Raw genomic sequence first — 16,484 nt, 5'->3', positions numbered from 1 at the left:
ACATATGCAAGTGCTGAGAGAGTGGTGCTCCTGGAGAGGGCATGGAAGCTCTGCAGCCGTACCTAGCCCTATGCATCTTTTCATCTGGCTTATATCCTAAGTTATATCCTTTTATAATACGCTAGTAATCTAGTAAGTAGAATGTTTCTCAGAGCTCTGTGAGCTGTTCTAGCAAGTTAATTGAACCCAAGGAGGGGGTCATAGAAACTTCTGATTATAGCCTGTTGGTCAGAAGCCCAGGTGACAGTCTGGACTTGCGATTGGCAAGTGTGTGTTGTTGGGGAGCCAGTCTCCTGGAGCTGAGCCCTTAACCTGTGGGATCTGACGCGGGTAGATAGTGTCAGAGTTGAGTTGAATTGTAGGATACCCAGCTGGTGTTGGAGAATTCTTGGTGGTGTGGGGAAAAAACACACACACTAGAAGATACATAAACATTACAATTGTTAGGTCCTCTTGATGAATTGACCCCTTTATTATTATTAAATTGCATTAATACTAATTAACACTAATATTAACATTCTTTGCTCTGAAATCTACTTTGACTGATATTAATAGTCATTCCATCTTTTTTTTTTTAATTAATTAATTAATTAATTTACTTTTGGCTGTGTTGGGTCTTTGTTTCTGTGCAAGGGCTTTCTCTAGTTGCGGCAAGCGGGGTCCACCCTTCATCGCCGTGCGCGGGCCTCTCACCACCGCGGCCTCCCTTATTGCAGAGCACAGGCTCCAGATGCGCAGGCTCAGTAGTTGTGGCTCACGGGCCTAGTTGCTCTGCGGCATGTGGGACCCTCCCAGGCCAGGGCCCGAACCTGTATCCCCTGCATTGGCAGGCAGAATCCCAACCACTGCACCACCAGGGAAGCCCCCATCTTTCTTTTGATTAGGGTTATCACGGTATTTCTTTTTACCTTCTTTTACTTTTAACATAATCATGTCTTTGTATTTAAAGCTGTTTTATGTAGGCTGCATATAGCTAGGTCTGGATTTTTTATCTAATCTAGTAATCTCTGCCTTTTAGTTGGGATGTTTAGACCATTTTCATTTATTGTGATTATTGATATGGTTTGGTTTAATATTCCAACACCTGCTGTTTGTTTTCTTTTGTCTTATTTGTCCTTCGTTCCCTTTTTCCTCGTTTTCTGCTTTATTTTTGGATTATTTTTTATGATTACATATTATCACCTTTGTCAGCTTATTAGCTGTGAGTCTTGTGTAAGTGTATATGTGTGTATATGTTTTAGTGATTCTTTTTTTAGTTGTATAGTATGTATTTTAAAATTACCACAGTCTACTTTCAAGTGAAATTATACACTTCACATATAGTATGGAATCTTACAATTATATTTCCGTCTCTCTCTTCCCAGCCCTGTACTTATTGTCACACATTTTATTCTACATATTATAAACCCTACAATTATTTTTCCTTTAAATGGTTCATTATCTTTTGAAGAGATTCAAATAAGAGTATTTTATTTTATTTATCATTTCCAGTGCTCACTCTTTTCTGTAGATATAGATGTCTATTTGATATAATTTTCCTTCTGCCTAAAGGACTTCCTTTAACAGTTTTTATAGTTCAGTTCTGCTGGTGAGGAATTCTTTTTTTTTGTACTTATCAAAAAATCTTTATTTCACCTTTTTAAAATCATCTTTTTGTTGAGTATAGAATTCTGTGCTGACAGGTTTTCTTTTCTTTTCATACTTTAAAGTTAATACTCTTCTTCTGTCTTGTATTGTTTCCCAAGAAAAGTTTGCTGTCATTTTTATTTTTGTTTCTCTGTATGTAATGTGCCTTTTTCTCTGGCTACTTTTTTTTTTTTTTTAAGGAATTCCTTTATTTTTATTATTTATTTATTTATTTATTTTTAGCTGTGTTGGGTCTTCATTTCTGTGCAAGGGCTTTCTCTAGTTGCGGCAAGCGGGGGCCACTCTTCATCACAGTGCATGGGCCTCTCACTATCGCGGCCTCTCTTGCTGCAGAGCACAGGCTCCAGACGCGCAGGCTCAGTAGTTGTGGCTCACGGGCCCAGTTGCTCCGCGGCATGTGGGGTCTTCCCAGACCAGGTCTCGAACCTGCGTCCCCTGCATTGGCAGGCAGATTCTCAACCACTGCGCCACCAGGGAAGCCCTCTCTGGCTACTTTTAAGATTTTTTTTCATCATCACTGCTTTGGAGCAATTTGTGATGTGCCTTAGTTTTCTACGTGTTTTTGTGTTCGGCATTCATTGAGTTTCTTGGTTCTGTAGATTTATAGTTTTCATCAAATTTGGAAAATTCTCACTCCAATTACACATATATTAGGCTGGTAGAAGTCATTTCCCAAGTCACTGTTGTTCTGTTGTTTTTTCCCCCAGTCTTATTTCTCTGTGTTTTATTTTGAATCTATTGGTATGTCTTCAGGTTTACTTATCTATTCTTCTACAATGTCTAGTCTGCTGTTAATCCGATCCAGTATATTTTTCATCTCAGAGTTATAGATTTCTTCTCTAGGAGTTTGATTTGAGTCATGTTTATAATTTCTATGTGAGGTTCTGTGTACTTCACATGTTCAGTCTTTCCTCTGGCTCATTGAACATATGGAATACAATAAAGATGGTTTCAGTGTCCTTGTAGAATAAGTATATCAGCTGTATCATCTCTGTTTTTGTGTTTATTTTTTAATTTTCTCATTATGGGTCTAATTTTCCTGCTTCTTTACACACCTTGTAATTTTTTTTATTGGATGCTGACTGTGAATGTTACCTGTTGGGTGTTGGATAGTCTTGTGATCCTTTAAAGATTCTTGAGCTTTGTTCTGGAACACAGCTAAATTACTTGATAACAGCTTAATCCTTTTGGTACTTGCTTTTTGCTTTTGTTGGAGAGAACCAGAAGTATGTTTAGTCTAGGGCTAATTTTTTCCCACTACTGAGGCAAAATTCTTCTGTGTATTCTGCCTATTGCCATGTGGATTTTGAGGTTTTTCCATTCTGGTTAGTGGAAATAGGCACTGCTCCCAGCCCTGTGTGAGCCTGGAAGAGTATGCCACTTAATATTTTCAAGCGTTTCTTTCCCAAGCCTTGGGTAACTTCTTGATACACACACGTTGATGAGTATTCATCTGAAAACTTGAGGGGAACTGTCTGCCGATCTCTGGAGCTTGATGTGCCATTTTCTTCTCTCCACTTGCCCTACAAACTTCAGCTGCCTTGGCCTTCCTGGACTCCCAGGCTGTATCTCCTCTCTTCAGGGAGAGTACTGAGCCCTCTGTGGGCTCCCTTCCTTGCAGCGTGGCCTGGAAACTCTACCTGCAGTAATCTACAGCAATCATTGGGCTCACTTTTTTTCTCAGCTCAGGGACCAGTCCTTCATTACCTGATGCACAATGTGTTGATAACTGGTTTTTTTGTATATATATTTCATCTGTTTTTCAGTTGTTTTTAGCAGGAGATTAAATTCAGTTACTAGTACTTCATCTTGTCTAGAAGCTGCAGATGATATTGGAACACTTGGAGAGCTTGTTAAAACTACACATATCTTGGGCCATGCTCCAGCCTTACTGATTTACAGGTTATAGCAGTGAGGCTAGGGTGTGACTCTGCAAATGTGCACTAAAAATATGCCAGGCATTAGGTATACAAAGTTAAATTAGACAAAATAGTTGTTTACAAAATAATTTATAATCCAGTGCAAAAGACTCATTTTTATGATACAATGTATTAGGTATAATGTCTCTATACAGGGTGATATGGAACATCCTTATGAGGAAAGGCATCCAAATATAGTCTCATGGTGGCCCAGGGAGGGTTAGCAAATGCTTCCTGGAGAAAATGAAGGAATGGATTTGCAAAAATGGGCTAGAATTAGTTGGATTAGGGGAAATGGGGGAAAGAGGACCGACAGATAAGAATGGTCCAAGTGGAGAAAATGTTATGAGGCTCAGAAGTACAAGGTTACATAATACATTTGGGGAACTGCAAATAGTTTGGAATGGAGAGGAGGTGGTCTCTAGTGTCTCCATCTGTAAGAGGAAACTCCTTTAGCCCTAAAATTTGTGAGTTTCAACGTAGGGGGAAGAAGGTAAAAGAGAATAACTCATTTTAATCCAGAGTAGAGTGGTGAAGCATGTGATAATAGATAGCTCCAGTTTTCCCTTGAAGCTGAAAATATGTCTGATAAACTCATTCATTTATTTGTTCATCAAAGGTCTGTTAAACCCCTACTTTACATCAGGCTACGTGCTGGGTGCTCGGGAGCCAGAAATTTGTAAGACTCTAATTTGATAGTATTTTTAAAAATTGTTTTGTGTCTTAAGCACCTACTATGGAACATACTTCATTTACTAAAAAGCCTCACTCTGAACAGTATCAATTTCAGAAAAACTATCCGTGACTGCTTTGAAAGCAGAGCAAGTTTTCAGCTTAGCTGAGGGCAGCACATAATAGTGGACATAAGTGAATACAGCACTAAATACCAAGCACTGTTCTAACCGCTTGATATAAATTCACTTATATGATCCTCACAGAAATCTTATACTCTTACTTACTGTTTATTTTAACCATAAACATACTCTTTTGACAGTTATCTTTCCGCATATTTATTTTACCAACCACTAATCATTACCGCAAAAAATAACAAAGGCCTAGAAACCTCGAGAAGTAGAGGTGGGGTCACTGAGATAGTTGAGGGTGACAGGAATAGTTGTTTTCTGCCAAATGCAAGTTTTTCAAACTGCCAAAGAATTCTCCAAGAGAAGTGAGTCAAAAAGCAGATACGGCCGTCTCTCCCCAGGCTAGTGGATACAGCAGTAAACTCAGGAGTCTCTTTGAGCTCTGTCTACCAACACAAACAGCCGCATTGGCCTAAAGGTAGGCTTGAAACAATGTCATTGTCAGGCCATCTCAAGTGAAGTTTGAAAAATAAATAGTACTGGAAACCAAAGAGTAAGCACATGCCCCATTTATCATTTCACCCTCAGGAGGTCAACAAACATCTGTCACACACTTTCACTCAAGTGGCCGGCAGAGGCAGGGTGATGACTTCTGTTCTAAGCATTTGAATGGAAAATTACCACTCGTCTTTCTAGACTTCCTTACACACTCAATGGAGACCTGAAAACATGGATGTCGAGGGCCATGCTACTAGATTCTATGCGCCAGAGATTTCAAGGCCTCTCCTGATGCCTCTTGATTTGCAGGAATAATGGTTTTGCAGATTTTGATGGTCCATCTGCCTTGTCCATTTTTGTTTTCTCCCGTAGTCTGTGCTAAGACTGATGTACACAAGACCAGAGTTGGACCATGAGTATTCCAGATTACAAATCCTCTGATGTTTCAGTCTACTTCTTCATGTGATATCCCAAGTACTTTTTCCTAGAGGGGGGGAAAAAGAGAAATAGATTCTTAAAATTCCAAGTTTGATTCACTGTTGAAGTGAAAACATATGCCTGTTAACTCTGCTTTCTTATCCCAGGCATGACCCAAGGCTTGGAGACCATGTTAAGATTGGGGGAGGGTTTGGAAAGTTGACTGGCATCCTCGGTATGCCTGAAAGGAAAACTTTATCAGCTAAGGACTTATGTTACACACCCAGGGCTAACCGACTAGATGGGAAAAGTCTTTGATTCTATGGTTAAATTCGAAGAGTAGATACTGAAAGGTTGATGACTATGGAGGTTGCAAACCTCTCCTTTCAAAGTGCTGTAGAAGGGGTGAGGTTGCAGGACCACAGGGTAACGATGTGAATGGTGCTTCAAGTGAAGCAAAAAGGCCAAGGAATAAATTAAAATCAAATGGTGGCTTGTTTGGCATGCTTTGTGGATAGAGTCGCTATTCATTCATTTGATCAACTCATTATTCTACAAGTATTGGCTGAACATCTATGACGTATGTAAAAGTAATGGAAGCTATGAGAGAGAAAAAGGGGCATGAAATACATAATTCTGCCCTCACAGATTTGCAGTTCCGTTGGGAAGATAAGATGCACTCCTATGAAATGTGGACGACTAAGATAATTAGGAACCCTGAGCTCCTGGAAAACGTGTGCCTAGGAATAGTTTTTCTCCTTCCACACCACACTACAAGGACCCTCCGGAGAGCCACTAAAATCCCTGGAGCAATGGAAGGCTTGCCACCCAGATTCATCTGTTTCCTGTTCAGGGAGACTGAGCACCCGTCTCAATCCACATCTCCTCCACACTTTCATAGTTCGTATCAACTCATAAATATTCTTTCAGCAGCATCCTTTATTTTTTGCAACTCTGTCTCTGCAACTTTGGAAAAAATTAGTCCTTTCCCTCTTATTCTTTCTCTTCCCTCCTAATTTCTAGCTACGTGCTCCAAATTAAACCTAACTGTGGCCACGACTTAAGATTAAGATGACCTGGAAAAGTAAACTAATAAATTTTGAATTGAAAATACAAGTGCTAAAGAACTAGTGCCACAAAATTCTAAAGCCTTTGAAAATTCCCTTTATTATTTCTACCCCAAAAAAATACATCTGTTTTCTGATTGGAACTGTTTTTCTCTCTAGCACTAGCAGCCAAATTAAAAACTAATAAAACTTTTTGTATTCTTTTTTCTTTCCTCTTTTTATTTGCTTACTAGAATTAGAACCACTGTTTTTCATAACGGATTTTTTTTTAAATATACCATAAAACTCACCTCTTAAAGTACATAATTCAGTGGCTTTTAGTATATTCACGAAGTTGTGCAACCATCACTTCTATGTGATTTTAGAACATTTTCATCACCACAAAAAGAACCTCTGTGTCCATTAGCAGTCACACCCCATTCTCTCTCCCCAAAACCCTAGGAAACCACTGTCTCTATGAATTTGTCTATTCTGGACATTTCATATAAATGGAATCATACAATATATGGCCCTTCTGTCTGACTTCTTTCACTGTGCCTAATGTTTTCAAGGTTCGGCCACCTGTCCATACTTCATTCCTTTTTATGGCTAAATATTATTCTACTGTATGGATATTGCACATTGGGTTTTTCCATTCATTATTCATCATGGATAAACTTCTTTGTTGTTTCCACTTTTGGGCCATTATGACTAATGATGCTGCTATGAACATTCATGTACAAGTTTTTATGTGAACACTTGTTTTCAGTTTTCTTGGGTATAGACCTTTTGGGGAACTGCCGAATTGTTTTCCAAAGGGGCCGGACCATTTTAGAGTGCAACCAGCAAGGTATAAGGATTCAAATTTCTCCACATCCTCACTGACACTTGTCTTTTTTTATTTTAGCCATGCTAGTGGGTATCTCATTGTGGTTTTGATTTGCGTTTCCCTAATGTTGAAATGAAGATGGCAAGCAAGGATCTTTTCATGTGCTCATTGGCCATTTGTGTATCTTCTTTGAAGAAATGTCTATTCAAATCGATTGCCCATTTTAAAAATTGTGGGGTTTTTTGTCTTTTATTGTTGACTTGTAAGAATTTATTACGTATTCTGAATACAAGTCCCTTATCAGATATATAATTTGCAAATATTTTTTCCCATTCTCTGGGTTGTTTCTTTACCTTCTTGATGGTATCATTTGAAGCAGAAATATTTTTAATTTTGATGTAGTCCAGTTTATTTTTTCTTCTGTCGCTTGTGCTTTTGGTGTAGAAACACAGTTTTTCATAGAACACTTTTGGCATTTCAGCTACATTAATTAACTAAATAGACTTTTGAGAACAGGCCTGTAAGCCCAATTGATACTTATAATCTCGCTGGAAAAATATATTAACAAGACCAACAATGATGGTAATTTCCTGTATATAGTCATAATGCAAACGTGAAGTGTTGTAAAAGGTCAGAGGCTGGTAAGAGTCTTGAGCCGGAGTAGTCAGGAAGGGCTCTGGGGCAGAAGAGGGACTTGAGGGGGTCCTGGAAGAAAGAGCAGTTAAAGCTGAAGTGATGTCGAGGATTCTGTCCTCCTCTTAGCATGAGTTAAGGCAGCTTGAATTTAGAATACCTAAGAGCCCTTGTTCAGATTAGCCACTTAAGGGCTATCATATCTGGTGCAAAAGTGGAAAATAGGAAAGAAGTCTGGATAGCTTAATGGGTAGCCACTGGAGACCATGGCAGGCACTTCATCCCCTTAGGCATGATCAGCTGTACTTTCCGTCTGGTAGCCAAGACACTAAGCCTGTTTGGAGGCCCCAGGGCCATGCCCAGAGCAGACTCAAGCCTCCTCCTGGCCCCTGGACCACTCTAGTGGAAAGAGGACTAATGATAGTGTATGGCCTCCTAGGAAGGGCTTGAACAGACAAACATGCCCTAGGCCTACAGTAAGTCCCCTACATACGAACCTTCAAGTTGCGAACTTTAAAAGATGCAAACGTGCATCTGGTCCCAGCAAGGAACCAGAACCTGTGCCGTCAATGTCGGGCATGAGTGAAAGTGCAGCTTGCCCTTCATCCCTATTGCTGACCATCCTTCAGCTCCACCTCCTCTCCCTCCTCCAGTCAGTAACTCTTCTTGCCTTTTCACTCGATGGCAGCCCCTGTGTGCCAGCTGTTATACTGTATTACTGTACTTCTCAAGGTACTGTACTGTAAGACTCAAAATGCTTTCTTGGTTTTTTGTGTCATGTATTATTTGTGTGAAAAGTATTATAAACCTTTTACAGTACAGTACTATACAGCTGATTGTGTTAGCTGGGTATCTAGGCTAACTTTGTTGGACTTATGAACAAATCGGACTTAACGAACACGCTCTCAGAACTCGTTCGTACGTAGGGGACTTAACTGTAGTGAGATTTAGAGTTCTGGATGGGATAAAGCATTTTGAAAAGGTTACTGTTATGAGGCCATTCGAACATGGCAGTTTTAAGGAAATCTCAAGGGAAAAGGATGGGAGAGGGGCTGAGGTGAGGAATCGGGGTAAAGAGGTCTGTTTTGCCTGATAGCAGGTAATTAAAAATAGATGAAAATTTAACTGCTCTTCAGTTATCAAAATGTCCCTGTCACAATGGCTGGGTCCAAGCAGCAATGACAAAATGTCATAAGCCCTGAACCTCTGCGTGAGAATTACACCCACACCCCATCAGCATCTGAGAGAATAAGGAACTATCTGCCTCTCCTCGTCTCACTGCTAGATTTCCGTTGCCTGCAAAATTTGTGAAAACAGAAATTCTGTCTATCCAAACATTTTATATCAACATCTCTTCATTTCCTGTTACATCCGACCAGTCCCTCTCCCCCCACATACCCTTTGGGAGCTCAGTAAATATTTATTGATAATGAAGATAATCACTAAAAAATATGTTCCCATCAATGGGATAAATCTCTTGCCACTCAAGTGTCCGAAACCCATGAGAACTGCTTCAAAGATGTGTTCCCTTCACTTAAAAAAACAAAAAACAAACCAAAAAAACCCCTTTCCATCCCATCTCCTCTGAGTTCTGGGAAGATTTATTTTTAAATAGGATGCACTTACCCAGCCACCGTGCTGCTGGATCCAGGGCGAGAAGTTCTCCTTCAGGTACTTGGTTCCAAAGCCCAGCACCCTGTTCATGGGGTGGTTGTCGATACCTGTGAGCTTGGCCATGACATCTATTGCAAGAGCAGCCTTAAAGCCCTGAGCTTTGACCTCTGATTCTCCCCTGGTGTCCACACCGCTTAGGAACTGGTCTGTGATGGTCTTGAAAACAGGGTAGGACAGCCCGTCCTGGAAGCTGTTCATCAAAGCCTTGTCTCTCTTCAACTGTGTGCAAGAGGAGAAGCACTCAGTACAGCAGCCTGGCCTGGGCAGGCAAGCTCTCCCACTCAACGCTGGGCAACTGAAACACCCAATGGAAAACCCTCAATTTTGGTCTCAATCGTGGTACCATGTCCTGCAGGGCTGGATTGGGCATGGACCTTCTCTGTGAATTCTTTTCATGGGGACAAATACAAACTGAACAGCCCATTCATTCGACATTCAACAAATGTTTCCTGAGTGCTGAGTACCTGACAGGTGGTACTGTGGACGATTAAGACTCAGCCCCTCAGTCAAAGGGCTCACAGTCTACTGACGGTTGTAACCCAGTGCAAAGTGCTTTGTTAGAGGTTGTGTAGTGGGCAGAATCTGAAGCCTGGAAATCACTGTCTTGGCTCAAACTCTCCTGCTCCACCTCTTACTAGCTGTGCAATCTTGGAGAACTTACTTAACCTCTCGGTTTCAGTTTTGTCATCTCTAAACTGGGATGACAGTACCTGTACTACAGGGTAATTGAGTAAAACACTTTGTGTTGTGCTCAACATGGCGGAAAGTGCTCTCAAAGTGTTAGCATTTGTCCAGGATGCTTCAAGATGCGAGACGCTTTTTTTTTTTTGGCCACGCCGCAAGGCATGCGGGATCTTGGTTCCCCGACCAGGGATCGAACCCGTGCCCCCTGCAGTGGAAACGCAGAGTCCTAACCACTGGACCACCAGGGAAGTCCCTGCCTCTGCTTGTGAAAAATCAGGGCTTGTGTCATAAAGCATACATCATCCTCATCTAAGGCCCTCCTTGCCATGTCTGTAAAGTGATGGTTGTCATGTGAAAACAGAAATTTCTCAGTGATCAGGGGCTATATGTTTATTTGAAAATCAACTAGTTCTGTCCTTGAGGAATGATAAGCTGAGCAGGTTTTCAACCACGATTATTTCTAAAAGGGGCACTCTGGGGATGAGTCAGTTGCAACATAAAGATTTTTAGTGGAGCCGTGTCCTTTATCTGAGCCCAGCCCACCTCCTCCCAACTTCCAGGAGACACGGGGGCCTATTTGAATTATAAGTCTGAAGCAGCAGGAACATCCTCGACACCAAGAATGGATTCCTCTTAGTCATGACTCAGTGGAAGAAGGTAGACTCGAAACCTCCAGTGGGCGGCTGGAATCCAGGACCATGCCAGAACAGTGAGAGAATCAAACGCCGGAAAGAAAGCCCTTCCACAGGGTACCCACTCTGCCCCCCTGCCCCTTGGGGCTGCACCTGGCTTTCTGGCATCTCAGGGAGGTGCAGGAGGAGCCCGCAGGTGCCCTCGGGGATGAGTGGCTTGGCAGACACTCTGCAGACATGGCAGGTCCCCTCCTCACGTCACTGTGCCACTCTGTGGGGAACTTACACCCACAGAGCACGAGTAGAGCTTCTGTGTGCTCCCACCAGAGTCCGCTACTGGGGGACCACATAAAGAGAACCACCACCATGTTTTCTACAGAAATAATGTAAATGATTGCCCCCAAATCAAGAGAGTGCGTCAGGCAAAGTGAGGTTTTTCAAGTGGTAATTTGTTGGGTGAAAAGGAAAGCATCTCTCTTCATAACCAGAAGGGTCAACCTTCATGCCACGCCCCCGTCCCTGGCCTCCCTGACCTACTTCAAGTCCCTGCCCGGGGGGAGGCCGGGAAGGAGACTGCCGTGAGAGCCACGGCCACTTTGAGCTGTAAGGAATCCTTGAGCACACCTGTCAGATCCTTCCTAGTTCAAGTCCTGAACTGTGGGCTGGTTAGTGGCATCTACTTGGAATTCTTCTAGAGACAGGAAGATCTTTTCTTCACAAGGCAGCCCTTGGCTTCGATGGACAGCCATGAGTGCTAGAAAGTTCATTCTTAAAGTGGGGAGAAATCAATTGCCCTGTAACTCCTATCTATTGACATTAGTTCTGGAGAAACACAGGCGTGTCCTTAAACCATGTGCCCTCTTCTGTTTTCTGCTTCCTCTGCACCCCTGTCCGCCCCGTACTGTGGCCCTGAAGCTCCCATACCCCCTTCTCTTTTCTTTGGTCGGATACCCCTGGTTTTCTCAGTGTTTCTCGTTCTGCACCACCTCATCTGCCCTTCCCCGTCCTGGTCACCATCCTCTGGGCACACCTGTGACAAAGGCGTCGAGGAGCCACGGAGCATGCTGAGACTGGGGTGGCTGGCTGGCCAGTGAGTGCTGTTTCCCCCTCCTGCAGAGCCCTCACAGACCTGACTTCCTCCCCATGGATCCTGGCCAAACAGAGGAATGGGTCCACAGGCCAGCCCCTGATGGACAGACGCTGGAGACTACGCAGCCGTCAGTGGGTGGCAGACACGGACAAGATCCCTTGAGAAGCCCTGACTACAGGGGGGCCTGCTCACTACCTCTTTACCTGAAGGCAACTCCTACACGTTCCTGATGGGAATGACTGGTCCCAACTTCTAAATGGCAGGAAACTCAAGAGTTCTCCGAGTTAACACTAACCTGCCCCCTGGCAGAATTGCTGAGAGAGAACAGTCCGGCCTTTCTAGGGGGGAGATTTCAGACAAGACTCCAGACTTGGAGCAGCTGTGGGACACAGATATCCACGCTGCAGGGCAAATGCAAGGGTCTAAACTTCCCTGAGGATCAGTTACGTGGGGAACTAGATTCATAATTCTATTCAGCAAATTGTAATTTATTGGTGTCTTTTTCCTGCAAAAACAAAGTTACTTTTTTCATTTCCAAAAATTCCAAGGAGGCTCCAGAAGGTTTACTTATGTTTTCCAAAGTGATTCATTTTTGAGATGCTGCCAGCATGAAGAGTTTTGAGTCCAAGGGAAATAAAATTTAGGACTAAGTGGAAACCAGAACTTTGCAAAGGAGTACAAACAGCAGTACAGTTCCTTTCCTGGGTACCAGCGCGCGGGCACAGAAAGAAAACTCGTTAGTTCAAGAAGCTCCCTACCTCTCTTTCCAACTGATCCCCCGAATATTTCAGCAGCTCAACGATTCTGGCTATTATTTGGTCTTCTCCATCTGCCAGGGGAAAATTCCAGTTATTTCTTTTAAGAAAAAACAATCTTAAATGTTTCCAGGGACACTGCTTGTAGCCTGGTTAGGGATTGAGGAAGACATGCCCTTCATAATTCTCAGCAAAGTAAATCTTACCTTGCCTCTTCTGATCAGGCCCAAACCATTCCAGACACCCTCTCCCACGGTCCCCTCCTTTCCTCTCTTTCTTCCCCCAGCACTCCCACAGTTCTCACCATGAAACTCATCACTTTATTTACTGTAAAAATGTTGTTGAAGATACATGAGCTTATCTCTAAAGATATTTAGGAGCAGTTTCTCTCGGTCTTTGGGTTTGTCCTGACAGATGGTGCTTTTTCCATGTAGACACCATAAATCCCTACTGGATCGTCTTACCCCTTTGTGTTAGCTGCTAGAAAGTGTAGAGCCAAACTGCGGCCTCCTAAGAGGTGGGTATAGCCTTCCTGCACTGGGGGAATTAAACTCATTCCTAAACCCACCTATTTTCCTACTGTTTTCTTTTTACAGTATCTTTCAAATTTGATTTATCTTACTAAAATGTGTACTTTGTGTGCTGTGTCTTTACAACAAGGTGGAGTGTAAGTAAATAAAATGAATAAGGTCTCCCACCCCAAAGGCTAACATGGCAGACGGAGAGAGAGGTGGCTCCAGTTGGTGTGTGTGTTGGAACGGGGAAGGTGGAGTCTGATTTTTCTTGTCTCAAAATGTGCTAACATGAAACAGTAGGAAAACGGTCATTGCCATAGAGTGGAATCCAAACAGAGACGGCACTTTTTCCTTATGGCGCAGTCTCTGAAGTCATGGAGTCCTCATGTTTGTCCCAGAGGGAGAGGGGAGGAGAGGCCAGGAAATTCATCCCACAAGGTCGAGTGAAGGGCAAGGTGGTAGGAAGTCTGAGACCCAAGTCACCTGGGAAAAGAAGGACTGCATGCTTCCACTGCCCATGTGTAGTTTTTATCTGACGCTGCCGCCTCTCTCCAGGAAAGTTGCTAGAACAGCAGCCTGAATTTCTCATGCGCACAAAGGATGAGAGCCTGAGCTTTTGCCTGGTTTAGGGGTATTGCTTTACGAGGCCCAGACACACATGAGATAGCAATAAAGTGGGAACACTTTGTTTTTTGCTATCAGAGGGGTCCTCCTTCCCCAGCGCCTCGCTCTCTAAGCCCCTTTGGTAGTTTGTGGTCCCAGCAGCACAGCACGGGGTGGACAGACTCACCGCTTTGCTTCTGGGGTTGGGAGACACCACCACCTAGGCGGATAAATCTTTTGCCTTCTGTTTTGGCGTGCTGCAAACTCAGGAGCCAGCTCGGCCCCTCATCATCCACTGGAGTTTGGGAAAGAGAACCACGGGCAGGACAGTCATTAATGAGGGAATGGCCGGACTGAACTTCTCTTCCTGTGGCACTTGGTCCTGCTTCCCTCAACTCTAGAATTCCTGCAAGTGGGATGCGATCCACAGTCCTAGCTATTGCTATAGTTTGGTGACAACTGACCCAGTCTGATCACTACTTCTCAGTTCTGCTTCACGTTTTGCCCCAGGCCTGGTACCTGACAACCCCCTGCTTTTTCACAGGAGCCCAAGGCAGTATCATAAATGCCCGGGCGATGCTCCACCTATATACCCTGTGCTCTTGCTCGAGTACACTGGTCCTTGGCCATCGCTAACGTGATGAAATCTAACATGCATTTCCCCTTGTGGACAAGGTTGAGTGCACGCTTTGTACTTCCTCCTGCCCCTCAGTAGGAGACTTTTCTTTGGACTTAGCAGTGAGTTTGGCCTGTTGCTTCCAGCTGCTGGCACACCCTTGGCTTGGGCTGGTCTCTCAAGCTAAAGGTCAGTGCCTCCAGCATGTTGCTGTCGTGCCCTGAGGCCAGGTTAGCAGAGATTCCTAAGTTGCAGAGCCCTGAGCTGAATAAGTACATAAATGCTGTAGACCTCTGCCTGGCACACAGGCAGCCCAGTGCAAACACTCAGAAGGGAAGTTTACCTCTCTTCCCACTTGCAGCTCTAGGCTGGAAGCCCTGGTTCTGGAGACCCTGGCGTGTCACAATCCTTCTGGACTTGAAGCTTCCTCCTGGGCTGTGGAGCTCTTCTGGCGGCGGCCAGGAATAAACGATTTCAGCAACTCGGTTGGCAATGGAAACAACTTTGGGGTCCACGGCTGAAACAAGACAAAATTGTGCTGACAGGCCCTTCCCAGAACTTCGTCTAGCTCATTGGTATGCACAGTTGCCCGAAATGAAAACACCAGCCTGGAGCGAAAGGAAACGGCCGGGAGTGTGCGTGGAGGGGAGTCCATTCTTCCGAAAGCGCCGGCAGTTGCCTGGCAGAGGCTGGGATGGAGGAGGAGCGCACACAGGAATGATTGCCACCTCGAAACAATTGCCCCTCTGCACCCTCTTTTTGAAGTCTTGCAAAATTAGGGTCCCCTTGCCCCTTTGCAAGGGAGGAAACACAAAAGGGAGTGCTTAGTTCTTTGCTTGAGGGAATGCTCATTATGCTTTTATTTTTATTCTTTTTTTTTGGACATCCTTTATATCTTGGAGAGCTGGCCCCTATGTACATAGGAGGGCATTCAGCAGTGTGACAAGCCTTTGGGGGTTGTCACGGAGGAAAGAGAAATATCCCTGCTCTCAGGCCATATTCATGACTCATTATCAAGTGAACACTGAACTCCCCTTGCTTGCATGGTCACGTGTCTTCTCTCTCCTCCACGTCTAGTGGGAAACATGGGAAAAATGCTGATAGGTAAACAAGGATGCATAAAGTCTAACCCATGACCTTCAACAGTTTATAATCCAGGAAAAGCCTTATGTCATGAATTTGCACACGCAACTAGAGGATAAAGCATTTGGGGACATGAAGGTTTAAATGGCACTGGCCCCCTGAATGTCATAGCCTGTGAAGGACAAGTCGACTTTGCCCCTGGTAGGGGATGGGGTCGGGTTGGGAGGGCAGGCAGTACTGCTGAGTTACTTGGGAGTAACATTTACATTGTTAATCCATCACTAAGTTCTTAACTTTTAGAAGCTTGTACAAGTTCTGCCTTTGATACGGAGCAGTCGTATCATGCAATGTTTAAGAACAACAGTATTTAATTCATAAGACGACGAAAGTAACAGAATGGGGTTTTGGCTAGAAGGTTGGTGTGCCCAGGGGAACGCCCGGACCTTGTCAATCAGGATAGATAAGAGAGGCAAGGCCTGGGTACGGGGAGGGATTGTGTCACATGAAAAGCAGGGTTTGACCTCCTAAGGAGCTGCCAAGGTGATTCCTGATCCTCTCTCCCTGGATTCGCGCATCGCATGGAGCTCTGGTGCTTTCCCTTCACCCCCCTGGGCATTCACTGAAAGGCCATGGGAACTGACGCTCTGTCCACAATGCCTTCCTTTAAAAAAAGGCATAATGGCTTCCTTAAAAAGCCACATTTTTCATGATGCTCCATCCATAGGGTTCAAAAACAGATCAGGAGTGGATTAGAGAGAGAAGAATTGGAGAGGTCAAGGAGAGAAGGATCAGTGCTTTTCCTTCCCATTTTAATAACCCAACCAATAGTACTTTCCACTTTTAAATCACCTTACTGCAGCCCAACCGGCTTCCTCGTGCATACTGGCCACCCACGGAAGGAGGTGGCAAGAGGCTGGATCCCAAAACCAGTGGGAGCCTTCCCTTGTGTCCGCCGGAGACGGTGGAGGACAGCTTCCACGTGCTTTCCTCTCTGCGACCTTGTGCAGCCTGCAGGGTGATTAACACGCTCTCTTCCACGG

The 16,484-nt window shown here is 44.0% G+C and overlaps 1 protein-coding gene across 1 annotated transcript in view; it reads right to left on the bottom strand.

The window, feature by feature from the left end:
• The window catches only part of BCL2L14 (BCL2 like 14), a 287,206-nt gene that overhangs the window by 254,161 nt on the left and 16,561 nt on the right, over positions 1-16,484 (bottom strand). Inside the window, exons 3-7 of the mRNA XM_082348860.1 lie at positions 14,705-14,878; positions 13,933-14,040; positions 12,631-12,701; positions 9,419-9,685; positions 3,069-7,864 (exon numbers count right to left, since the gene is read on the bottom strand). Coding sequence (XP_082204986.1) covers positions 7,760-7,864; positions 9,419-9,685; positions 12,631-12,701; positions 13,933-14,040; positions 14,705-14,878 — 725 coding nt within the window. The 3' untranslated portion in view covers positions 3,069-7,759. The remainder of the gene's footprint in view (positions 1-3,068; positions 7,865-9,418; positions 9,686-12,630; positions 12,702-13,932; positions 14,041-14,704; positions 14,879-16,484) is intronic.

This window comes from Balaenoptera borealis (genome assembly GCF_965194805.1).
Source record: "Balaenoptera borealis genome assembly, chromosome: 13".
NCBI lineage: Eukaryota > Metazoa > Chordata > Mammalia > Artiodactyla > Balaenopteridae > Balaenoptera > Balaenoptera borealis.
The sequence above is the reverse complement of the archived record's forward strand: the minus strand, read 5'-3'. Positions and strand labels throughout refer to the sequence as shown.